The sequence below is a fragment of the Myotis myotis genome, unplaced genomic scaffold (genome assembly GCF_014108235.1).
Source record: "Myotis myotis isolate mMyoMyo1 unplaced genomic scaffold, mMyoMyo1.p scaffold_m19_p_3, whole genome shotgun sequence".
Taxonomy (NCBI): domain Eukaryota; kingdom Metazoa; phylum Chordata; class Mammalia; order Chiroptera; family Vespertilionidae; genus Myotis; species Myotis myotis.
The window spans coordinates 101101375-101126239 of NW_023416335.1; the positions used below are offsets into that span (position 1 = coordinate 101101375).

Below are 24865 nucleotides of genomic sequence, written 5' to 3' on the forward strand. Positions count from 1 at the left end.
TTTAGCTTCTATAATTGAAACATTGTTGCTTTTGGAGCTCACAGCCGGGCCGCGGCAGGCGGGGAGCCTTGGCTTATTCCATCACTGGAGCAAGCAAACCTCATGTTTGCTTCAGCTGCGTGGCTGCTGGCCGCTATCTTGGTTGGCAGTTAATTTGCATATCACTCTGATTAGCCAATGGGAAGCGTAGTGGAGGTACAGTTAATTACCCTTTTTGTCTTTTATTAGATAGGATTATGTTGCTATTTAACAAGAATATTAATAGCACCATAAATGAATCTTTTATGTGAAGCATTAATAATAAAAACACTTAAATGTTTAAAGATTAATTTATCAGGATCACTTGCAAGATTTAATAAATGTACTACTGCAAAACTAGGTGGACCTGGGTCTGGCAACTACAGGTCTAAAAATGGAGGAATGAGAGGAGATAATACTCAAAAACACTGTTACCTCCTACGGGTAAATCTAGATGGGGGTATGACAAAGGACATATCTGATACTCAGTGGGGATAGGAAGGCATCTTCCTATTTAAATGACTGCATTAGAATCTGTCAGGCAAGGTGTAGCATAAAGAACAGAATCATGCTTAAAAAAAGAGGCACTATAAATTGACAGGAAAAGAGGGTTTCCCAGAGGCCAAGGTGAACTGTTGTTGTGCATGTTCTCTCCCATTTGGTGATCTTCAAAGCTTTCCTGGTTTTATGGAATAGTGGAATAGCAGGTATAGTTTCCAGCTTTCCATAAATAAAATCTCTCTGCTTCTTCTACTACCCATACTATAGTAATGGAGAGTATTTAGCAAAACTTTAGGGTTCTCTGATGAAGCAAAACTAAGATTTTACACTTGCTAAATTATTCCATATTTTCTATCTACTGGCAATTCTAAAAGCAAGTTTACTTACCTTCGAAGTCTGGTCTTTGCTGCCATCATCTACTACTATCACCTCATAAGTAAAAGTAGGATCTTGTTTCTGTAAGAAGCAAAAATAACATACCACGATTTGGCATAACTGCCATAAAAAACTAAAAAAATTTAAAAAATAGCTGTAGTGTTAATATGTATATAAATTAGTGAATAAACCACAGAAAATAAAAAGGCCAGAACAAACAGGAGAGACCCTGGGTAGGAGTAGAGGATGGATACTAAGTCTCTGTGAGCATCCTGCTCTTCCTGTGGCATGTCAGTGAAGGAGCCAGGTTCTTGTGGTGCCGAGTACATCTGTGAGATGCTACCAGGTGTATGAGAAAAAAGCCCAAGAGGTTTGAAGTTAGAGAGTGTAGATTCCAATTTGGAGGCACTTCTTAGCCTTACGACCTTAGGCAAGTTAACATTTTTGGCCCATTTTCTCATTAAAAACAACAACAACAAAAACCTAGTCTATGTGGCTGGTGTAAAAGAGGTAGTAGCCTCACCTACAATAAGATCTCAATTCTCTTTCTCTTTTCTTTAAATTTAATTTTTAAGCATATAATACGAGCTCCTCTTTCGATGACTCTTCTATCTTCCCTTTACACACACCAAAAAAACCAAAGTAAGTCAAAACAAGGAATTTTCTTTAAAGAGATTCAGCCACCGTAACTGGTTTGGCTCAGTGGATAGAGCGTCGGCCTGTGGACTGAAAGGTCCCAGGTTCGATTCCGGTCAAGGGCATGTACCTTGGTTGCGGGCACATCCCCAGTAGGGAGTGTGCAGGAGGCAGCTGATCAATGTTTCTAGCTCTCTATCCCTCTCCCTTCCTCTCTGTAAAAAATCAATAAAATATATTAAAAAAAAAAGAATCAGCCACAAAGCTTACTTGTTTTCTTAAACTCTTCAAGGAGATTCCAACAGCAGCTAATGCCATAAAACAGTGGCACATATTACCTTTTTTTAGCAGGGAAAGAAGAGGAAAATAAATGAGGGGGGACTCTTAAGAATAATAAAGAAATACAAAATAATTTTGCCTTAATTGTGTATTTCAAATAAATTTATTAAAAAATCACAAAAGTGGCCGAAACCGGTTTGGCTCAGTGGATAGAGCGTCGGCCTGCGGACTGAAAGGTCCCAGGTTCGATTCCGGTCAAGGGCATGTACCTGGGTTGCGGGCACATCCTCACTGGGAGATGTGCAGGAGGTGGCTGATCGATGTTTCTCTCTCATCGATGTTTCTGACTCTCTATCTCTCTCCCTTCCTCTCTGTGAAAAATCAATAAAATATATTTAAAAAAAAAAAAATCACAAAAGTGAAAGCAGCATTGTGCTACCATACAAAGTCTACAGGCATTCTATCACTCAATTTTATGTATAAAATCAGGCAAGAGAGGATAAAATGTAGGTAGGAGGGTACATAAGAGAAATGTCAGCTTTGCAGCTTGCTTTCAGGTCACTACCTGCCTCTGGAAGTAGTGAGCTATGTGCTGGGGTTGCCTAGCAACAAGCTGAGAACAGGGGCCAGTGATAATGATGGCCCAAGCAGAACCAACATTGCCTTTCACAGTGGATCTCACCTGGGATCCACAAGTTGGTAACCTTGTCTAGTTTAATTAGAGACATTATATTGAAAGAGAAAACATGATACCTGTCTCTCTTCTAGATAGCCCAGAGCTTCATCCATCATTATAGGCACTTAAAGAAAAAAAAAAAGGTACATTAAAAATTGCTTTTGAAATTGTTAACAGGATTCCAGGGCAGAAGGAATAGGGAAACTGAGATAGGAAAGTTAAATCAAGGCCAAACACTGTGGATAATTTGCAGCCAGCTTATAACTAACAAGCCATTATCTTCCAGAGCCAAGGACACTTGAGAGCAAATGGTTAAAAAACTCAGTAAGAGAATTCAGAAAAGGAGGGAAAAAGGGGATAGGAAGAAAGGGCACTTTTACTCCCTAAGCAGAGAAGCCAGCAGTCTCAAGGCTTGGCAAGGTAAAGTTGCCAGGTGTTTCTCATGATTTCTGGGAAGGTCACAACAAAGTTAAAAAAGGGGACCTGGAACCCTAGCTGGTTTGGCTCAATGAATAGAGTGCTGGCCTGTGGACTGAAGGGTCCTGGGTTGTTCATTTCCAGTCAAGGGCACATGCCCATGTTGTGGGCTTGATTCCCAGTAGGCAGCTGATCAATGATTCTCTTTCATCATTGATGTTTCTATTTCTCTATCCCTCTCCCTCTCTGAAATCAATTAAAAAAGGGGGGGGGGGGGACCTTTCAAATTAATCTGTACCAAAATATTCAGTAAAGGAATTTTAAAGCCTATAGAAAGGAGGGTATGTAACACCCTGGACCCCCATCCAACCTGCTCTTCAGATTAGTTGAGAACCCATCTGTGCTTCATGAGCCAGATGTATAGGTTTGCTTGCTTTGCTTTTTCAATAAAGGTGCATGCTTTAATAAACTGGCTTTTCACACTGCAATCATGGTCTCTCATATAAATTCATTTATATGAGAAGATAAGGATCAAGGTTGGGAATAGCCCTTCCCACAGACTCAGGAGGCTGTCTGGGAACACCTCACTGGTGTTGATGAGAAGTGTCTCTAACAAAATGATTTATCAAGTTCTAACACACTCAGAGTTTACTTTTGGAAAAAATCCATATAATCTAAGAAGCTATTCTGGGACCTTCCTGCACTAACCATTTTCATTTGGAGCACCTGTCCTCTGTTCACAACTTGTTCATTACTCCTCAAGTCCACTTCGGTCTCACTATTTTATGCTGCTGCTCATAGCCTCATAGCTAATATTCTATTTTCCTCTTCTAAGCTGCAACTACCAACTAACTAGATACTCACCATAGCCCACATCTACTAATGTTCTGGGAAAGGCAATAAAATGCAATACTATAAATTTCCTTTTCTTCCCAAATCATCCCTTACTAGAAAATCAAAAAGGGCTTACACCGCTTTTCTTCATTGTATGAAGGTACAACAATAGAAAGCTGTTTAGTAGGTGAGTCCCTTATGGTAGGTAGAGTTTCCTTCTGTCCTCTGGCATTTAAGAAGAACTTCTCTTCTTCATGTCGATGAAGAGGTGGCATTTCTGTAGCAGTTACAAATGCAACAAAGGAAATCTAAAAGCAGATATGTTAAAAAGAAATTGTTAGGTTCACCTGTTTTACATTTGTTATGTTCGAACGCTGTATGATTTATGTAATCCCCCCCCCCCCCTTGGTTAGAATATTTATTCTCAGTTTTTAGTCCATTAACAATAATCTGGAGGTGACTCCAAAATTCAAACCAGTCTTAAGAATGATGATTGTCCTTTTACCCATTAGTAATGTCTTAAGAGAGACTGTCTCTTCCCACTTGTCATTCTCTAGGGCTGTCATCCCAGATCTAATAGGGAACAAATTACAGAAGTACAATCTGCTCTTAGACGTGCCAAACCCCCAATCCTGGGCACACATTGAGTGAGGTTCTATCCCTACTTGGAGCCTACAGGTGACAGAGGACAAGTTCATATAACAATTGGAACATGTGGGATGAAGGCAGACCTCGCATCCAGGACCAGATTGACCCAGGGTATAAAGGGAAGATTCTCCCAATCCCCATAGTGGGGACTAATAATGCTTAAGAATTCTTGGCACTTACCCCAGATTTCAACTCAGAATACAGTATTTTCTGGAGTAAAGTATCAAACTTGTAGAATATGTATCAAATATTGGTAAATGTCATGCACTATTAATATTATATAGCTCCCTTCCACATATGATTAGGAGCTAGCTTTGGAAATAGCTATTCTTTGGAATACTACGTCTATTGGCACACCTTCTATTTCTAAACAATCAATCTACATATTATCATTTGTAATTTGACAATCATGTATAATATTCCATTGGGTACATACTGAAATTGCATACGCATTTGATTGGTGTGAGCATGGACAGTATCCAGACTAGTGGGTCCAAGTTATTGCTCTGCACCTCAGGTATCCAGACTGTGTTTTCTAAATTCCATCTCCCACTAGAAGCAACCAGTGTTCCTAAGAGGAATGTCTGGTTCAAGTTGGGGCAGGAAATGGGCAATGGTGGAATAGCACATCAATGATAATGAGGACGATGCAAAAAGTAGCCAACTTGAGGGGCTCTCATTGCCTTATGATGGGAGGATTTGAGCATCAAATTACTGCAAATCCATTGAAACAAATGAAAAGTATTTTAAATCATGTATTCATAATACTAAAAATAAAAAATTAATTGGTCACCTTTGTTAAGATGCCAGGGAACTATGTCATTATTTTGAAAACTTGCTTTTTATCTTCCCTTTTATATATGAACAGTATTTCAGGTTAACTGGTAGCTGAGGATTAAATTATTTTTCATTATAGGTTTCTAGGTAATATATGAAGGAATGATAAATTAGAATATTCTACTTTTGCCAGTGAAATAATGAATTTAGGTATATTCCCAGTGAAATAATATATTTAGGTAGTGATCATCAATGACTGCTAAAACCTTTAGGTAAATGACAAATTTTATAACTGGTAGGTCAGACTAATAACATCTTAACACCAAAGAAATCACACATTATAAATCTCCTGATGTTATAAAAGAGGAAGTATTCAGCATCACTCACACACTTTCCTTGATTTAAAAAAGTCAAACATTTATTTCGTACGTCTCTAGATGTAACTACTAGTTTACAAGAAATTCAGGAGTCAGAGATGTTAAAAGGCACCAAATGAGTGCAGTTAGTAAAATGCAGACTGTGAGAAATTCTACAGAAAAAATGACTACTTATTAAAGATAAGGGGGGGCGGGGAAGGGAAGAGAAATTGTTATAGATCAAAAGACTTGAGACATATCAATGAAGTGCTAAGTGTGTGTGAATGCTGACTGGTAAAAACTGACTGTTCTAAGACATACATCAGGCATTGGAACTGATATGTATTTAAAACCACTAAATAACGGTTAATATAAAAAATAATTTGTGAGAATCCTACTGCCATTACATTTTCAAAGGGGTCCTATCTTTTTAGATAAATGCTAAGGCTTTACAGGTAAAATATTATGTCTTGGATTTGCTTCAAAATAATCCAGAAAGAAGTGGGGTGGGAGAAAGTATGTATGGAAGGTGCAGATAAATATAACATACTAGTGGCCGGTGCATGGATTCATGCACATTGAAATTAATTATAAGAGCTTTATAGCGAGAACTTTATATGTATCGCGCATGTGCCAAGTCAACATTTATTTTTCAATTGCCAGTGGGCTCATATGTACCGGCTGTCGGTTGGGCAGTCAGACGGACGTAAGGTTGGTCACTTAGTTTTTTATATATAGAGAGAGATAAAACAAGATTTGTGGGTTTTTTTTGGTAATAATTATCCGCTCTGTCTGACATTTTAAAAAACAAAGTTCCAGGAGCTGTGTGACATTTGTGCATATGAGCTCTTTAACCTGAGTTTCCGCACCAAATAAAGCTAGTATTTGTCAGTGTTGTTCTAAGATCAAATTTATTGAATACTTACAATACATTGGAAGTATTCAATAAATGGTAGCTCTTATAATCACTTCAAGCCATGGGGTCAACTAGTTCTAGTACAAACTCAAAATGTACACATGTAAATCTGTAACAGATTCAATATGAGGCAGATCAATTTTGGATTTTCGTCAAACCCTAACCTGCACACAGCTGACTTGCTCAAAACCCTGGAAAAAATCCGAAATCTCCATATACCAAAAGCAAGGACTCCTCTCTCACTCAGACATAAATCACCCCAAAGAAATCAAGATAAAGTGCTTTTTCTCTAGCTAAACTGCTCCTAAGTTGTGAGTTTACAGACTTTCTGGCAAGATGACAGAGACCTTCCTGGCTGCTAATCTGAATGTCAAGGAAGCTGAAACCTCTTCATTAACTAACTAGAGAGCAGGCTCATTCCAAATCATATGGGAGAAAGTTCACTTGGCAAACTTTCTACTACTTATGGATCAGCAAGTATTTACAATCTGTTTCCAGAATAATGGCAAAATATGAGTTTGAATCTTACTGTACTGCATCATTTCGAGGCAGCTAATTTAGGATGTTTAACTCTGGGACATAATGACCCCCCAAACAGATGTTAATATCAGGCTTTGCCTATCTTGATCTTCCTGTGTTCCTAGTGGGTCTTTTTGATCCACTAATTTATTTCAATCTGTAATAGATAGCTTCTATTAGTGTTCTGTTACCGCTACGTGCTTAACCACATAAGGAAAAGGGGGACTAGAGAGCACTCACCTTCTGGGGGCTTAAGACCTCCCCGGCGGGGCAAGATTGAAGAGGATACAGACCCGGAAGGAAGTCTTGGAGAGGTTGGGATGGACAGAGGGTCCGGGGACAAGGGGGCTAGCGAGGAGTGGGTGGGCACGTCTCAAAGTGAACAAAGGTATAAGGCTCTGAGTACGTAGGGACATAGAGCTCCAAAGTAAAAATAAACAAGGAAGAAAGGGGGTGTGAAATTCAGAAGAGGAATTCTGGGGTAAAGGGTGGGGATAAGCATGGTGGAAGAAGACACAGAAGAGCCGGCAGCGCGGAGAGAATACCTGGGCCTAGTCTCCAGAAGAGCAACGAACCCAGGCCCGCGTTAGTCCCCAACCCCTCTTCTCACCAGTATCAGGGCTGCGGCCGCCAGCGCCACGCCGAGCACCGCGCCGAGCACCACCAGCTGCAGCGGTAGCGAAGCCATCCTTCAAGCACCGGCTGCAGCCGCCCTATCCGGCACCCACACGCGCACGCGGAAGTGGGTCGCACAGCCCCGCCTCCCGCCCGCAGAGAGGCCGCGGCGCCGGGCACCTGCCGCCCACAGCGCCCTCGCGCGGCTAGGCGAAGAACACGTAGTAGTTGTGTGCCCGGCGCCTTGTTCCAAAGTAGGATTGCCAGAATTCGCATGTAAAAACACACGCTGTCCACTTAATTTGAATTTCAGATAAACAACGTGTTATTTTTAACATCCTTATTAAAATATAATTGCACAACCATATAACCGACCCATTTAAAAGTTTTGGTATGTCATATAATTTTTTAAAATGGTGATAATTTTTTGATATTTTAACCATTTTAAATATACAATACGGTGGCATCAATTAAATTAACAATGTTCTGCAACCATCACCATCATTTCTAAAACCTTCCCGGCTCCCCAGCCCTTGGTAACAACCACTAACATACACCACTGGAAGCGTACTCCTAGTAGGAAATTACTTTATCTGACATTCAAATTTAATTGGCTGTACTTTATTTTCTGGCAACCCTATCCAGAAGGGAGGTGGAAGCCTTTGAGCCACGACACAGCCTACAAAATCAGCAGCTCCTTTGGAGCCCGCCCGGGAACTTGCAAAGTGTCACCGCAGGAAATTTACGTAATCTCCGGAGCTGGAGCTGCGAGCTCTTTACTTAGGAGAATTAAAACGCGGGCCTAGCCTGACAGAGGCGGGAAAGAGCGTAGAAGTTTTGCAGTAATGCTTCACACTCAGTACTGTATTATTTGCTATCAATTCCATTTTCTTTCAAACTCTTGAACTACCCGACTGTTTCTAAAGAGAGACGCTCACCACTTATCTAATAGCTGATTCGTCAAAACCTGTAGAAGGCAAAGAAACCAAAAGAGACTTCTAGCAAGAGACTGTGGAAACTAAGGCGGGTCAAAAACCACCCTAGTTTCACCTTCTGCGTCTCATGCTACGGGAGAAGGGCACTCGGTTCCTCGTCGACAGTGTGGGGGCGGAGCAGGCGCGCGTCCTGGAGACGGAAGTCGCCCCCGCGCAAGCAAAGGCTCGCGAGAAGATGGCGGCCGGGTTCAAGTGAGTGTTGGCGGCTGGCGTGCACGAGTTTGTTCCCTGGCAGAGGGTGGCTTCCCTTAACCGTTAGCTGGGGTTTCCTCACCTGGAGGCCACCCCACCAGGTTCCCACTTATCCCCGCGGAAGCCGGCCACGGGGCCGGGAGACCTGAAGGTGATCGTAGGAAAAGGAAAAGAGGGCTCCTTCCCGCCAGTGAGACGGAAGGTGGACGGGTGTGTGTGTGTAGAGTTCAGTACCCGCTGGAAGTGTCGGTGTAGGTGGGGTAGCCTCTTCCTCATTGGGTGCTTGGGGTGGGGTATGGCCTTCCCTTTGTTCCTTTCCGGTTATTAATAACTAGATTATTTCAAGGGTATCAGGAGCACTGTGGCTCGGTAGTGGATGTGCAGCTCCAGGAGACACAGTTGTATGTTTGTAAGAGTGTTGCATCAGGCCCCGCTGGCGTGGCTTAGTGATTGAGCATCGACCTATGAACCCGGAGGTCAAGGTTCGATTCCTGGTTAGGGCACATGACTGGGCACTTGTGGGCAAGTGTTGCATCAGAACCACATGCCACTTCATTCTCCTTCAGTAAGTTATTCCTAAAAGGACTGTGCCTTGTTTGGCAGTTTATTACATAAGCCTTTTTTTGTGTGTGTGCCACTCTGGTTAAACCAATAGATTTTCATTCTTAGAGTCAAGTTTTTAAGCATATAAATAGGAATCCAAAGGAAATCGATTTTATCAAAACAGTTACCTATTTGTATAAAATCTCAAGTGTATGATATACTGTTGGACATAAACCTGCTCTAAAATTAACTTTCTTAAGCAAGATCTAGTGGGGATTCTATAACTCCTATAATTTAAAAATAACTATTAGTACACATACCTTCGACAAATTATTAAATAAAAATGAAAACTTCCAGTGTCTGTAGTTGTTAAAGTTGCAGGTACAGCTAATATAATAGTTTATTGCCCACAGTCATAATTGAAGAATATACTGAATTCAGTTACTGGATAGTAAAAATAAAGATGTAACTTTTTTTCATTCTCGCTAAGAATCCCTTCTTCAGAGAGAGAGTGATAGTAACACCTGAATTAATCCTCTTAAAGATGCCCAAGGTCTTTGAGCTCCAATACTGTAATTGTTTCAGGCAGAGTTAAGGACAGTAGTTAATAACTGTGATTGCTACAGAAAGAGAATCTACTTTTAGTAAACAGTTATATGTGGCAACATACACCTCAGAATTTATGAAAAACTTACATATTTTGGAGACTTATTCTGTCTCACTACACTTTTAAGATCTTTGCCAGTTTCTGGGTTTATGTTAAGATTCACTACTTCATGCCCTAACCAGTTTGGCTCAGCTGATAGAGCATCAGCCTGCAGACTCAATGGTCCCAGGTTTGATTCCGGTCAAAGGCATGTACCTTGGTTGCAGGCACATCCCCAGTAGGGCGCGTGCAAGAGGCAGCTGATCAATGTTTCTCATTGATGTTTCTAACTCTATCCCTCTCCCCTCCTCTCTGTAAAAAAATCAATAAAATATATTAAAAAAATAAAAAAAGGTTCACTACTTCACATATATTTTTCATATGTTTCAGAACTGTGGAACCTCTGGAGTATTACAGGAGATTTTTGGTGAGTAAAAGGGGTTATGTAGATGTTATGCCTTTTGATAGTATATGCTTTAAAGACTATTTCATATATACAAATAATGAACATTGTTACATTGTACAACTGAAACAATTGTTATGTCAATTATATAAAAAAATTCAGAAGTAATTTCAACTAACAAGGCTTAAGATGTTTTGCCTGGTTCTGTATAAAATATACACATAGATGTGCTTTACTTTCATATAAATTTATTTAGAAAGAGAACTGCCGTCCTGATGGAAGAGAACTTGGTGAATTCAGAACCACAACTGTCAACATAGGTGAGGATATTTTGAGTTCTAAAATAAGAATGTTGAAGTTGCTTCAGTCTTGAAAATATAATTTTTCTTGTTTTTTTTTAATACTAGTAAAGAATTTTTATTTGTAAAGGTTTTTTAAAACTCACTGTTCTCTCAATTTATATGCTCTTTATTTACAATTTTAAAGTAACTATAAAGAGTTTTTCACCATTCCTTCCATACCTCCAAGACATGGATTTGTTATGTTTTAAACCTGCTGTTGCAAATATGTAATTTTCCAATTTTACCTTTATGGCATTCCCAAATTTTAGCCTCTGAGCCACTTAAACAGTATTTTGGCCAAATTCTACCATGTTTAAGGGATTCCAGTGATTTTGTGTAAAGAGATTTTTAATCTGTGCACTGCTGTGCCTGAACGAAAAAATGATTGACTCAAATTCAAGGAAAGGTGAATAATTCTTAAAACAGTAGTTTTAAGTAGTTATACCACTTTTTAAAAACTTGAGCTAGTAATAAATTTCATAAGCTACTGGCTTATGTAGCAATATAAAATCATGTAGAAAACAAAAACACTGTTTATGGACTTTTTCATTTTGTTTAAATACTTTTCAGGTTCAGTTAGTACTGCAGATGGTTCTGCTCTAGTGAAGCTGGGAAATACTGCAGTCATTTGTGGAATTAAAGCGGTAGGTTTAATATATGTTTTACTGAAATGAGTTACCAGATTATCTTCATATTAGAGGCCCGGGGCATGAAATTCGTGCGGGGGAGTGGTGGGGTAGCCTTGTCTGACTGCCGATCCGGCCTAAACCGGCAGTCGGATATCCCTCTCGCAATCCGGGATGCTGCATGCACCAGTGACCATACTTTTCATACAGGTGAAAGGCATCTTGCTGTTGTATGGGCAGCTACATTTTTTTGCCCTGATTATCAAAAGTAGTACATAACATGATCCTTCTGGGGCAGTAGTACCATTTTCCCCATCTTATGGGTGGAAAATCTGAAGTAGAGAGAAGTTAAGTAATTGGCTTTGTCACACAGTTGTAGTCAGAATCAGGGCCGACCACAAAATGTGCAAGCCAGAATCCATGCATGTCATTGCTGCATCATCCTGTTTTTTTAGTGTTGAAGAGTAGCCTTGCCAGTTCTAATTTTTAAATCTAAGAGACTGTTCCCAAAATATAGGGAAGGGTCCCTAGGCCTGGCCAGTTATCAGGACTGATATGTGGGGCGACTGGCGGCCGGGTGCCACCCACTGGCCAGCCCTGCCCACTCCAATCACCGCCGCCACAGGTCATCTTCCTGGGGGTGGGGGTGGGGGGGTGTGAGGAGGGGGCGGGGGGGGGGGATTTGACTCTCAATGCAGGAGCTGCCCGGTCAGTCAGTGCGCATCATAATGACTAGTCGTTCCGCTGTTCAGTCCATTTGCATATTAGGGTTTTATTATATAGGACTAGGGGCCCGATGCACGAAATTCGTGCACTGGGTGTGTGTGTGGGGGGGAGTATCCCTCAGCCCAGCCTGCCCCCTCTCACATACTGGGAGCCCTCAGGCGTTGACTCCCATCACCCTCCAATCACAGGATCGGCCCCTTGCCCAGGCCTGACGCCTCTGACAGAGGTGGGGGAGGGGACCCTCATTTCCCCCCATCACTGGTTCTGCCCCCAGCCCAGGCCTGATGCCTCTGGCCCAGGCATCAGGCCTGGGCAGAGGACCCCCAGACCCCTCCGATTGCTGGCTCTGCCCCTTGCCCAGGCCTGATGCCTCGGCCAGAGGCGTAGACCCCCATCACCCTCCGATCGCCTGATCAGCCCCTTGCCCAGGCCTGACGCCTCCGCCAGAGGTGTCAGGCTTGGACAGGGGACCCCCATCTCCCCCCAATCACTGGCTCTGGCCCCCGCCCAGGCCTGAGGCCTCTGGCCCAGGAATCATGCCTGGGCAGGGAACCCCCATCTCCCTCTGATCGCTTGCTCCACCCCCCGCCCAAGCCTGACGCCTCTGACCCAGGCTTCAGGCCTGGCAAGGGGACCATCATATCCCCCCAATCCTCGGCCAGAGGAGTTGACCCTCATCACCCTCCGATCACCAATCACCGGATCGGCCCCTTGACCAGGCCTGAGGCCTCCGGCAGAGGCGTCAGGCCTGGGCAGGGGACCCCCAGCTCCCTGCGGTTGCAGGCTCCGCTCCTGCCCAGGCCTAACGCCTCTGGCTGAGGCGTCCGGCCGGGCAGCGGGGACCCGCAGCTGCAGCGGCCCCGTGATCGTGGGCTTCGCTTTAGGCCCACGCAAGGGACCCCTGGCTCCCGGGACTGCCAGCTTCGACCATGCCCAGCTCCCATCGCTGGCTCCACCCCTACTTGCTGCTATCACCGGCCAGGGCGGAAAAGGCCCCTGATTCTCTGATCATGGCTGGGGGGCAGGGCAAAGGCAGCCCTGGGGCCGCCTTTGCCCTGCCCCCCAGCTCTTAGCTCCCCCCTGGGTTTCCGATCACTGTCAGTGGCAGGGGGCTTCTTCCTGCTTTCCCTTTAGCCTCCCTGCATTGTGTCTACATATGCAAATTAACCGCCATCTTTGTTGGCAATTAATTTGCATATAGCCCTGATTAGCCAATGAAAAGGGTAGCATCGTACGCCAATTACCATTTTTCTCTTTTATTGTAGATACTGATTAAATTATAATATACACTAGTAATTCTGTTGACTAGGCAGGCAGTCAGGTGTCAGCTTTTAGTATTTTTCATTTCCAGAGAGCTTTCATCTTTGAGTATTAGATAAGACGACCCAAGTTTAATGACTCAGTTATAATTTATGGGTATTCATCAAATGTTTTGAAATCTAATAATTTTCAAAATTTGACTACCTTTATTTTTTTAAGAATTTGGGTATAATTTGAGAGATTAAGAGATTTTTGGTGACATCCTTTTATCCAGTACTGGTATTTAATTCATGCAAATATGTAGAAAATTGAGATTGTTCAAAAGAAAATTGTGAGGGAATAATAGCTACCATGTGTTGTGTACCTGTTATGTTTCAGGCACCTTATATTAGGTACTTTACAAAATCAAGTTTAATCCTCAGAACAGTTTTTGAGGTATAATTTCTGTCTCCTGTTTTACATGAGGTTCAGTAACTTGTCCAGGAACATAAGGCTCATAAATAAATAGAACTTCTAACTACACTGCACCCTTACTTCACCCAAGCTCAGATTCTTCCTCGGTAAAGCTGGGGTGATATCTAACAATAAGATTTGAACTGCCAAATTTTATATTACAGGCTTAACAGCATTATCTCATTTGACCCTCATTAACAGTCCTTAAAAGTAGATCTCATTAACTTCCCATTTTGCAGATGAGGAAATTGAATGGTAAGAGGTTAAGTAACTTACCCAAAGTCTCTCAGCCAAAAAGTATGGGTCTGACATATGAAACAGGTGATTCCAGAGCTTTTGCTTAGTTCCTTTATCTGTTACCATCATTTCCTAAATCTGGCTGTGCCAGTATCACATTGGGGTTTAAGTTAAAGATTCGTGGCTACTGAATTAGTGCAAGTGAGGATGGAGGAGAAATCCAAATAATATTTTTTAATTTTGATGAGTAGCACTGTAGTGTAACTATGCTGTACTGCCTCATTACTGGAGAGCTAAAGTGAGTGTTGGTGCCATTAGAGTCCCTGACACAACTCCCTAAGCATAGTAGATGCTCATGATGTGGTAAACTAGTTAATATGTTTTTTGGTAGAGCCTTCCATAACTAAGGCTTTCTTCACAATTATTTAGTAGCTTCTTTGATTGGAAACATTTGTTTGCTTCTGTAGGAATTTGCAGCACCACCACCAGATGCCCCTGATAAAGGATATGTTGGTAAGTTACGATTTTGTAATTTTAATACAAATGCTTTAACACATTTAATACAAATATTGTAGTTAAGTACTAATAGTTGAGAAAATTATTCATAATCAAAATATATAGGAATGAAGCAGACATTCCTGAAGTTTTCTACTGGAAGATAACATAAGAGAATTTTGTAATTTTTCAAACTCGTTCAAATCAGTTTTTGTTTATACATTCAGATGTCATCAACCAAGAAAATAGAATCTCCTAGGAAAAGGCTGTAATTGGAGACTTTGTGATTTTTTTTTTAATCCTCACCCAAGGATATGTTTTTATTGAGAGAGAAACATAAATGTGAGAGACATTGATTGGTTGCCTCCAGCACACCCCACCCGGGTATCAAACTTGAAAGCTAGGTTTGTGCCCTGACTGGGGAATCAAACCCACAATCTTTTTGTGCATGGGGATAATGCTCTAATTAACTTAGCCACCCGGCCAAGGCCCACTATGCCATCATTTTTCTTGACTTGGGCTATCCTTTTATGGTAGGAACCAATATTTTTCAAATGCAGAACAGTTGGGTATGAGTAGAGGGGCTACCTTCTGCGACAGATTGAGGTATTTCGAAAGAAAGAAAACTTGTGAAGGATTTAAACCTTAAATGCTTTTTAAAAATATATATATATATATGTGTGGTAAAAAGTCAGAAATATAGATTTTACTTTATCCAAGCTTAATAGTCTTAAAAAGACTAAAAATATAATTGATGTCTTATAATCCTTTCCACTTGGAAAAAGCTATCCATGGTGACAGTCCCCCTGCAGTGGATTTACATTTAACATTTTCATAAACCAGAAGTGAAGTTTATTTCATAGTTGCAGAGTGTTTCTTTCAGTTCCTAATGTGGATCTACCACCTCTGTGTTCGTCGAGATTTCGGTCTGGACCTCCTGGAGAAGAGGCCCAAGTAGCTAGCCAGTTCATTGCAGATGTCATTGAAAAGTAAGATAATCGGGATAAAGTATTACTATCATTCGTTTTCAGACAGTTTTGACCTTTCCTTTACTGTGTTGTCATTCAGTTCACAGATAATTCTGAAAGAGGACTTATGCATTTCTCCAGGGAAGGTAAGAATAATAGAGAAGCTATAAGCTTTTATTAATTGTTTTGTGGAGAGTAGACAGGGAAATTAACAAAACCACAGTAGCCTTCAATACAGATGTCTTATTTTTAGATGAAGTTCAGTAAAAACATGTCTTATTCTGTAACTATGTAGTTCATATAAAGACAACCAATTTTGACTAATTTATTGCCTGAGTTGGAGCTACATTAAGCTGAGGGTAATTCTTTTCCCCTTTTACCACAAACATTCTTTTTTTTTTTTTTCTTTATAGATTACTGGTATCTGATTAGCTAATGCGTTTAAGGCACTACAAATTCTAACTCTATTGGAAAACTTAGAACTAAGTTGACTAGAACCTATAGGATTTTTCTCTTTGATTACATATTTACTTGTAAAACAGTGGTTCTCAACCTTCCTAATGCTGCGACCCTTTAATACAGTTCCTCATGTTGTGGTGACCCCCAACCTTAAAATTATTTTCGTTGCTACTTCATAACTGTAATTTTGCTACTGTTATGAATCGTAATGTAAATATCTGATATGCAGGATGTATTTTCATTGTTACAGATTGAACATAATTAAAGCATAGTGATTAATCACAAAAATAGTATGTAATTATATATGTGTTTTCCGATGGTCTTAGGCGACCCCTGTGAAAAGTTTCGTTCAACCCCAAAGGGGTCGCGACCCACAGGTTGAGAACCGCTGTTGTAAAACCTACTAAGCATTTTTTTTTTTTAAAGGGAATCCACCTTTTTTCCTCCCCCACCCCGAGAGAAAGGGAGGAGAGATAGAAATATCAATGACAAGAATCATTAATCGGCTGCCTCCCGCATTCCCCCTACTGGGGTTTGAGACTGCAATCCCAGCATGTGCCATGACCAGGATCTAACTGACCTGGTTTGTAGGTTGACGCTTAGCCACTGAGGAACACCAGCCAGGCCCTACTAAGCATTTGATGTATTAAGGTTTCTTTGGGAAAGTATATTTTGATTTTCGTTTGGGACTTTCTAAAGTATTTCCCTCATCTGACTTAGCAACAAGAATGGAAATGTTTGTCACTTGTCAGCTTGGTAGTCAGAAGGCAGCTTTCATCAACCATAACCACTTTTTTTGGTTTATTTCTTAAAGGTAAAGGTTTTTCTTTTCTTTGTAAGGTTTTGAGCCTTGAAGGTTATCTTGTTTAAGGGTTCTGTGGTGTATAAGTTGAAGCAAATCCCATGTTCTACCCATCAGAAGACTTTAATTTGCTTTGTGTAAACTCTATTTTAGCTTGCTTGGGTTCTATACTGTGATCTCATTTGCCTTGACTATGATGGAAATATTTTGGATGCCTGTACATGTGCTTTGTTGGCAGCTTTAAAAAATGGTAAGCAATCTTAATAAAAGGCAATATTCCTCCTCTTGTGTCAGAATATTCTGTTTTGTTAAACTTTCTCAAACTTTTTAGGCTTTTGTTATGATTTAGCCACCATTCATTTTAGTCTTTCTAAATTAACAAAAATGTTTATATACACTGTATTTATCTTAATGTTCTAAGGTATTTTCTTTCTAAAAGATTACTTCTGGAAAAGTGAACTTAGTAAAAGCCATGTTTGTTACTTACATTAGAGATACTAACATATTTGCCTTTCTAGTACAGTTGCCTGAAGTTACTATAAATGAAGAAACTGCTTTAGCAGAAGTTAATTTAAAGAAGAAACGTTATTTGAACATTAGAACTCATCCAGTTGCTACCTCCTTTGCGGTGTTTGATGAGTAAGTTAAATGTATAAAAACTGTTTTAAGTATTCTTCTAAAATAAAATGTTTCATGGATTGATAATTTACACTTCAAAAAAATTTTTAAATAGCACTCTGCTCATAGTGGACCCTACTGGAGAGGAGGAACATCTGGCAACTGGAACCCTAACAGTAGTAATGGACGAGGAAGGCAAGCTATGTTGTCTTCACAAACCAGGCATGTTCCTTCTATTTCAGTCCTAAATATTTGGATGAAAACTCTATGTGAGCTTCTTTACATAGGAGTGGGACAAATGGAACATGGGATATTTTACCATGTACCTAATGCAGCAAGTATAAAATGACAGTTTGTTACCTCAAATTCCTTATGTTTTTATGTTGTTTACCAGTGGTTCTTATGGCATGCATTGGAATCACTTGGAGGTCTTAAAACATAACTTGGCAATCTTAACCATACCCCCTGGTTTACATTACTGAACGTTTAGGTCTATAACTTGACATGTTGATCATTAAAAGTACAATAGCATATATTAACAGTGTTGGTACAATAATTTTTCAGGTGGAAGTGGGCTGACTGGAGCTAAACTTCAGGACTGTCTGAGCCGAGCAGTTACAAGGCACAAAGAAATAAAAAAACTGATGGATGAAGTAATTAAGAGTATGAAAGCCAAATAACTACGTTTTCAAAACATATTTGTAAAAACTGTATTTATTACACTGTGCACAAATCTTTCATACTAAATAAATATCAAACTACATTTTTCTGAAGGACATTTCTAGTATTTCTTAGGCCACTTCAACATGTTTTATGTGTAGGAACAATTTTGAAAAAGCAGTGTCTTAAGCAAATGAACCCTAATGGTTTGTTAAAGCATTTCCCTGTTTTTATTTAAAAATCATAGGGTTGTGCTTCTGTATAAAGTTTGTACATCAAACAATGTAAAATACTGATTATGTTTTAAAAAACAGAAATGAAGTAGAAACTCAATCCTTTTGTTTTTAAAAAAGAAAAAAAATAATGCAAGACTCAGAATTTTGGAGTGGTTGGTGTGCCTCTCTTCATTTTACTTTTTGACTGGCTGCCTGTATGCCGTTGACGATGTAGCTGAGCTGTTTGTGCTGTTGCTGCTGCCATAGCCATTTGATGCTGTAAGAATCGCAACTGCTGCAAAAGGGGGGAGGAGAGGGAAATCAAGGTACTTTAAATGTAAGCAGGTATAAAAAGGTACTTTTCCTGAGAGAGATGAAAACAAAAGTGAAAGGGAGAAAGCACTAAGATAACAAAAGGGGACTATACCACATTCAGACAATGCACAATCAAACAGCACCAGTGGCACAGAAGCCTGCTGAGGGCTTTTAAAATGGTTCTTGGTACACTTCAAAAATACATGTTACTTTGCCCTGCCAGTCTATATTGTAGTAACTCAGCAACTTCAGTTACCATTTTGTTGTACGATAGTTTATAGCAATATAAACCACCCTGCATATAAAAGATAGTCAACTACAATATGCTGACTTCCTGAGATAATGGAATGACATTTTTCTAAAACAGGTATGACATTTACTAATAGGAACACTGGCATTCTTGTCTTTTTCTGCAGTACAAATTAACCATTGGCATTGACAACTCTCTATTTCAAAATATAATGCAAACTACAAAAATGGGATGTTAATGTGCCACCAGCACTTCAGGAAAGATATTAAATTAAGTATGGCTTAAATGTACAAAATATATTCAGTGCTCCAATCTGACTGGCTAAAATGTCACACTTAAATAAAATTTGCTAAACTATCTATTACTATATAGTCTTAAAAGACAATAAAATAAAACTAAGGTTTTTTGAGGTACTTTTGGAGCAGAGTATCTTTAAAATGTAATCAGAGTGAAGTTGCTGGATTACTTGTATCTGTTGCTGCTGCTGTTGAAAGGCAGAGGAGAGCTGGAATCTCTGCTGAGGAAGGCTTTGCTCAGGTCTGTTCTCGGCAGAGCCAAGCTGAGACAACACTACAGAGAGGAGAAGGGGAAAGCAGGCCAGTCAAAAGTTTGAAGGCTACCAGGATTAGAAAAGGACAACACAGAAAATGAAATAGAAGAGTTATCAGTATGATTAATCTTAAGTATCAAATCACAGACATTTCAGAATAAATTTAGTCTCCTGTTAGTTGAGGGCACTTCCTGGACATACAAGGGGAAGGAAGTGCAAATGTGCTAAGCACTGTATCCCTTCATGCATCTCACTGAAATTTGGTAATAGTGCTTTTTGTTTAGAAGGCTTTCTTGTAAAATGTAAAATACATGACTTATTTTAAAATATAATTAATAAAGTAGGAAAGGGGGGAGAAATCCAAGCTACCATAATGACATAACTGGTAAACAAGTGCTATTAAAAGATACTGCAATGAGTATCAGCCTATATTAGTAGCAACAGAGATGGTGAACTGAGCCTGTGCATTATTACTTTTTGAGCTGAGTGGGACCACAATAATTAGTTCAACCCTCTCATTGTAAAAAGGAAGAAATTTCAGGTGTAGATGACTTGAATGACTCAGGCAATTAGTGGCAGGTCTGGAGCATGGAGCATTTTTAGGATTTTTCAGTCTAGAGTTCTTTCCACTAAATTATATAAGAACTTTAGAAAATATATATCTTGGGGGGTAAAGGATTATAAAAATAACTTTCAAAAATTCTCTAGCTCTAAATCTCTACATGTAAGACCTTGCTTATTCTAAATTCAGACACTGGGAGTTACCTGTATATGATTATAAAGGCACCAATGATAATTCAAAATGTTGACATGATCTCACTTATTTAATCCTCAAACTCTGTAATTACTATTTTCAATTGACAAGATAATCTTCACTAAAGACTATGGTTCACTATAACTGGTTCACCATTTTACTGTTGGAAGTGGTAAGCAGTCATTTAGTATAATCTCACTTTCTTACAAATGACAAAAAGTGGCTTATAGAAGTTACATTTACTGACATTATATCTTAATTCATGCAAGTACAAGATACCAGAATGAGAAAAAAATATTATGCAATATATAAATGCCCATAAAAAACTAAGGAGTTAACAACTTTGGTAGCTTCTTAGTAAGTTGATAATTGTATAAAATTTTGCCAACAAACTAACACAAGGAAAACACAACTGTTAATATATGTAGTGTAGAATCACTTTAAATTAATCAACTGTCAATGGGAAAAAACTGAGGGCTATCAATAAATTGATTTAATAGTTCGCAAGTAAATATACCTATACTTTTTCCTACTTAATGCTTGCAAGAGAAGGAAAAATAATTTTAAAAGGTGAGATCCCAACTAGATTAAATAGTAAACTCAATATATGAAGTCATGAAGATACCAACCAGCTGCCTGTGACTGCATAAAACTTCCTACTCCAGCAAGATTAATAACAGCAGCATGCTGAGCAGATAAGGCCTTTTCTTGACTGGTTGAGCCTTGTTCAGAACCCTAAATAAAAATCATACATGAGTTGTATAAAAAGAAAAACCATTTGTGTTGGTAAGAAGAAATTAATATTTTCCTTACAGGACAAAAAAAATATCAGTTTTAGACTCATAAAAACAGTAACATAAGGAAAAGACTTCAGAAGAATTAGCAAGAACAAATCCTATATAATAAAAGCCTAATATGCTAAGTGTCCAGTCATCCAGTTGTGGGTTCAACCAATCAAAGCATAATATAACCACTCACTATGATGTGCACTGACCACCAGGGGGCAGACGGTCAATGGAGGAGCTGCCCCCTGGTGGTCAGTGCACTCCCACAGCTAACCTCCCATTGCAGGCCAACCTCCCGCGGTCCCTCCCTCCGGGCCAGCCAGCCCCCACCATCAGCCCAATCGCCGGCCAGGCCAAGGGACCCCACCTGTGCACAAATTTGTGCACCGGGCCTGTAGTACGAAATAAAGTTACAATTCCATAATACAAAACATGGAAAGCTAGTAAAGCACATACCTGCTCCACTGGCTGTTGAGGACTGGAAGTTGTGGGTTCCTGAGGTTGTTGGGGTGTAAATTGAGAGAGCTGCTGCTGCTGCTGCTGCAGAGTGTTGAAAATTAGTGAACCACCTGGAAGCTATTAAGAATTTAAACATGAATTAATCAATTTCACATTGTTTAAATTTCTTTATTCCGCAAGTATTTTTGGAACATTCACTATGTGTCAAGTACTCTTCTAGATATTGAGGAAACAGAGGTAAGCAAAAATAAAAGTAAACATCTCTGCCCTTTAAAAGAAAGGTTTGAAAACAATTTTTAAGTGTTATTACTAAGGGCTCTCAAATATGTTAACACTATCAAATCATTCTGCTTCAATTTAGTGACATATACAAATATGCACATGGCTTTTAACTTTTTTATACCTCAATACAAAACAGCATTAAGTACATTAGAAAGTAAACAAGAAGCCAGTGAAAATCAGAGACATACTTATGAAAACTCATCTCTCAAAATTTGTTCTAGCTTTGCCAAATCCCAGGACTTCATGGATGCTTATATAATATAGTGAGAAATTCCAAAGCTGAAAAGAAAGTGCATTAGATGTCCATATTTAGTTTGGAGACATTACCAGCTTTGTCATTCAGAATCTAAATTAAGTTAAATTAAGAAAAGGTTTTAAAAAGAAGTATTCAGAAAAATTCATGTTAAAAATTAAAACTAGAAATCTCAAGTGAATCAGGAAACAAATGGTTTTTCTTTTTTATTCTATAGGGGTTTAAATTATAAGCACTTTGAAGTCCTTAAGAACAGTCCAAATAAATACCAAATACAGAATTCTGAGATCTGTAGAGTTAAAAAGTAAAAAAATAAAAATGGTGTCCTTGGGTCAAAATCTCTACACCCAGCACAGCTTATTGTTAAGTAAATTTGGGCACAGCACAGGTCAGATGTTCCTTCCTCAATCAGTTAGATAATAAATGTAGCAAAATTAATTTTTATGGTGGCTTTGTCATTATTCTTTATTATCAGTTCTATTAAGGAATTCCATTCCTCTTTTCACTAAGACTAATCCCTGACAGAAATTCCAACAGCAATATGTAGGAAAGTTGAATAAACCAATGTGATTTGTGATTTGTCCATATTGCAAGTAAATTATTCTGTTATTATAGTCTGTATATAGTAACACTGTGTTTGAATCTTGGACAAGAAGTTTTAAGTTTTGGATCTAAACACATTTCCTGATTTATTTCTGAACTAGAGGCCTGGTGCACAAAATTCGTGCAGGGTAGGGTCCCTAGGCCTGGCTGGCGTTCAGAGCTGATTTGTGGGGCGACCAGTGGGGTGATTGAGGGCCCCCCACTGGCACCCGCCTTGGCCGCATTGGGGCCTGTGGGCTGGGGGCAGCTCCTGCATTGAGAGTCTGCTCCCTGGTGGTCAGTACGCGTCATAGCAACCGGGTGTCATATCGACCAAGCATTTTGCTGTTCAATTTGCATATTACGCTTTTATTATATAGGATACCAGATTGAGTTGATTTGTCTTTTATTGTTATTTCCCAATTTTGTGACTCTAAATCTTTATATTCTTGTCTACCTTTTCTAAATTCTCTGTAGATAATCCTATAAATTTCCAACCTGGGATAATAATGGAGTCCAAACCTTACAAAGGACCTAGAGCTTAACACCCTAAATATTTTAAGTTCACACTCAACATGTATGAAATCTCCACTTTTGATCTCTCTTTATATGCTGTCTATGTTGGCATTGATATCATTTATAAGAAAAGCCTCATCATTAGATACAAACTGTACTCTAACGAATATTTACCAAATGATTCTTAGGTGCCTGGCACTGTGTTAAGAAATCATTCTCCTCAGGAAAAGAACAAAGCTATTTTTAAATCCTCTATTCAAGTACAAAATCTTTTGTAAGCAAAAAGTACTACATATATGTAGACACAAAATATTTATTGAGAGAGGAATTATTTTTTAAGTATAGGTACTACTGCTATTGTAGGCAACTGTTCACTTTGTAGTTGTCAATTCTCTGCATCAAAACATTGAGTTCTTGATTTGACAGAGGTCAATGAAAGTGTAATATGTAGGATACCCATTCTTTCTTCCTACCCTCTCAACCATACAAAAGTAGCAATTATAATCATATCCTCAGAAGATTCTGAACCATCTCAAAATTTCAAATGCTGACATATATAGGTATGCACTGTTACAAAAAAATCAAAGTATGAAAACTTTAATCAAGAGCAGTGTTTCAGGTTTACCTGAAGTAGATTCAAGGGCCTGAGACTCGAAGTAGTTTTTAAACCAAATGGAACACCTATTAAATACAACTCCTGGTTATAACAGGGAATTAAAACTATTAAACATGAAAACACTTTATACTAATATAGCATTTTAAGTACTTTCTGCATAGATTTGCTTTATTTTCTATACTTTTAAAATGATCTTAAAAACAATACCCATCAAATACTGAGATCAAAGATGTGAGCAATACATGTACATTTTATTCTATATTTGAGAAACTGAGACTTCTTTATCACTATTTTGACTGTTAGCTGGAAAAAGTTATCTAGACATAGGCAGAAGCCATAAATATAATTAAACTAGCACAGTTATGGCAAACACATTTCAGGTGTTGGCTTCTATTGACATTCCTAAGTGCTATACACTATATAGTACACAATAATCATAACAACCATATCTCTGAGAACCAGTGTGCTCCATGCAATTATTTTAAAGTACAAATGCTAATATGAATAATACTAAAGTACAATGATTTTTGTTTGTAGGGTCAAACTAATAGGAAATAATACTGTTGATTTTGTGACAACATAGAGCACATCATAAATCGGGGTTGGCAAACTTTTTCAGTAGGCCAACTGACTAAGTTTTGTTGGATATTCTTCCTCTTCATTTTTCTTTACATTTTAAACACATCCTTAAAAATGTAAAATCTACTTTAGACTGTAAGATTTTTTATTTGCTGACCCTGGTCTCAAAGTACATGTATATTTTTCTCACAAACGATATATACCAATTTGAACACTAATTAAAAATGTATCTAGTCTGCTAAGCAAATTTTATTTTAAAAGGTAAGAGGCAGGCCCTGGCAAGGTAGTTCAGTTGGTTGGAGCATTGCAGGTTTGATTCCTGGTCTGGGCACATAAGGGAGGAAACTGATCAATGTTTCTCTCTCACATAGATGTTTCTCTTTCCATTCCTCTCTCTCTCTAAAAATCAATAAAAAACAGTCTCAGATTAAATAAGTAAATAAATAAACAGATAAATAAGTAAATAATAAAAAGGTAAGAGGCAGGAAATTTTTGTATAAGAAACTTAAAAAAAGCATAATCAGATGAAAATATGACACTATTGATTTTCCTTTTGGGAATTCTCATGAAAAGAATTGACAAAACTCCCTTTAAAGGTAAATAACAACTATATAATGCTTATTGCTTATCAAAGGCACTTCATTTATTAATCTGAAATACCTATTGTAGTTAGAGAAATTTACCCATAGTTTACATCAAATGAAATGGAATCTAAGGA

General features: G+C 39.0%; 3 protein-coding genes across 28 annotated transcripts in view; 1 reads left to right on the top strand and 2 right to left on the bottom strand.

The window, feature by feature from the left end:
* ALG5 (ALG5 dolichyl-phosphate beta-glucosyltransferase) overlaps positions 1 to 8637 on the bottom strand; it is a 123188-nt gene extending 114551 nt beyond the window's left edge. For 2 of the 4 annotated variants that reach the window (XM_036299931.1, XM_036299930.1), the window contains exons 1-4: positions 7563 to 7720; positions 3873 to 4044; positions 2563 to 2609; positions 907 to 975 (exon numbers count right to left, since the gene is read on the bottom strand). In XM_036299931.1, the coding sequence (XP_036155824.1) occupies positions 907 to 975; positions 2563 to 2609; positions 3873 to 4044; positions 7563 to 7640 (366 nt within the window). In that variant the 5' untranslated portion in view covers positions 7641 to 7720. Of the gene's footprint in view, positions 1 to 906; positions 976 to 2562; positions 2610 to 3872; positions 4045 to 7497; positions 7517 to 7562; positions 7721 to 8505 lie in introns of those variants that run through there. The other 2 variants (XM_036299932.1, XM_036299933.1) reach the window with 2 other exon arrangements.
* Positions 8592 to 18098, top strand: EXOSC8 (exosome component 8). Of its 2 annotated transcripts, none has more exons than XM_036299934.1 (11): positions 8592 to 8754; positions 10334 to 10370; positions 10603 to 10666; positions 11258 to 11331; positions 14457 to 14502; positions 15368 to 15473; positions 15553 to 15598; positions 16867 to 16963; positions 17232 to 17352; positions 17447 to 17553; positions 17896 to 18098. In XM_036299934.1, exons 1-11 carry the CDS (start codon positions 8630 to 8632, stop codon positions 18009 to 18011), a joined length of 939 nt encoding a protein of 312 aa, XP_036155827.1. In that variant the 5' UTR covers positions 8592 to 8629; the 3' UTR covers positions 18012 to 18098. The 2 variants fall into 2 exon arrangements, with proteins under 2 accessions (XP_036155827.1, XP_036155828.1); XM_036299935.1 differs by lacking the exon at positions 8592 to 8754 and adding an exon at positions 9052 to 9319.
* SUPT20H (SPT20 homolog, SAGA complex component) overlaps positions 18030 to 24865 on the bottom strand; it is a 49260-nt gene continuing 42424 nt past the window's right edge. For 6 of the 22 annotated variants that reach the window (XM_036299916.1, XM_036299927.1, XM_036299914.1 and 3 more), the window contains 5 exons: positions 23578 to 23633; positions 21317 to 21436; positions 20705 to 20810; positions 19238 to 19341; positions 18030 to 18501 (listed from right to left, as the gene is read on the bottom strand). In XM_036299916.1, the coding sequence (XP_036155809.1) occupies positions 18364 to 18501; positions 19238 to 19341; positions 20705 to 20810; positions 21317 to 21436; positions 23578 to 23633 (524 nt within the window). In that variant the 3' untranslated portion in view covers positions 18030 to 18363. Of the gene's footprint in view, positions 18502 to 19237; positions 19388 to 20704; positions 20811 to 21315; positions 21437 to 21789; positions 21881 to 23577; positions 23634 to 24865 lie in introns of those variants that run through there. The other 16 variants (XM_036299911.1, XM_036299912.1, XM_036299922.1 and 13 more) reach the window with 12 other exon arrangements.

Coding starts and splice junctions, on each gene's coding strand:
- EXOSC8 (XM_036299934.1), top strand. CDS start 8,630: ATGCTACGGGAGAAGGGCACTCGGTTCCTCGTCGACAGTGTGGGGGCG. Junction 8,755..10,333: donor AAGATGGCGGCCGGGTTCAA/GTGAGTGTTGGC, acceptor CATATGTTTCAG/AACTGTGGAACCTCTGGAGT. Junction 17,353..17,446: donor TCCTTTGCGGTGTTTGATGA/GTAAGTTAAATG, acceptor ATTTTTAAATAG/CACTCTGCTCATAGTGGACC.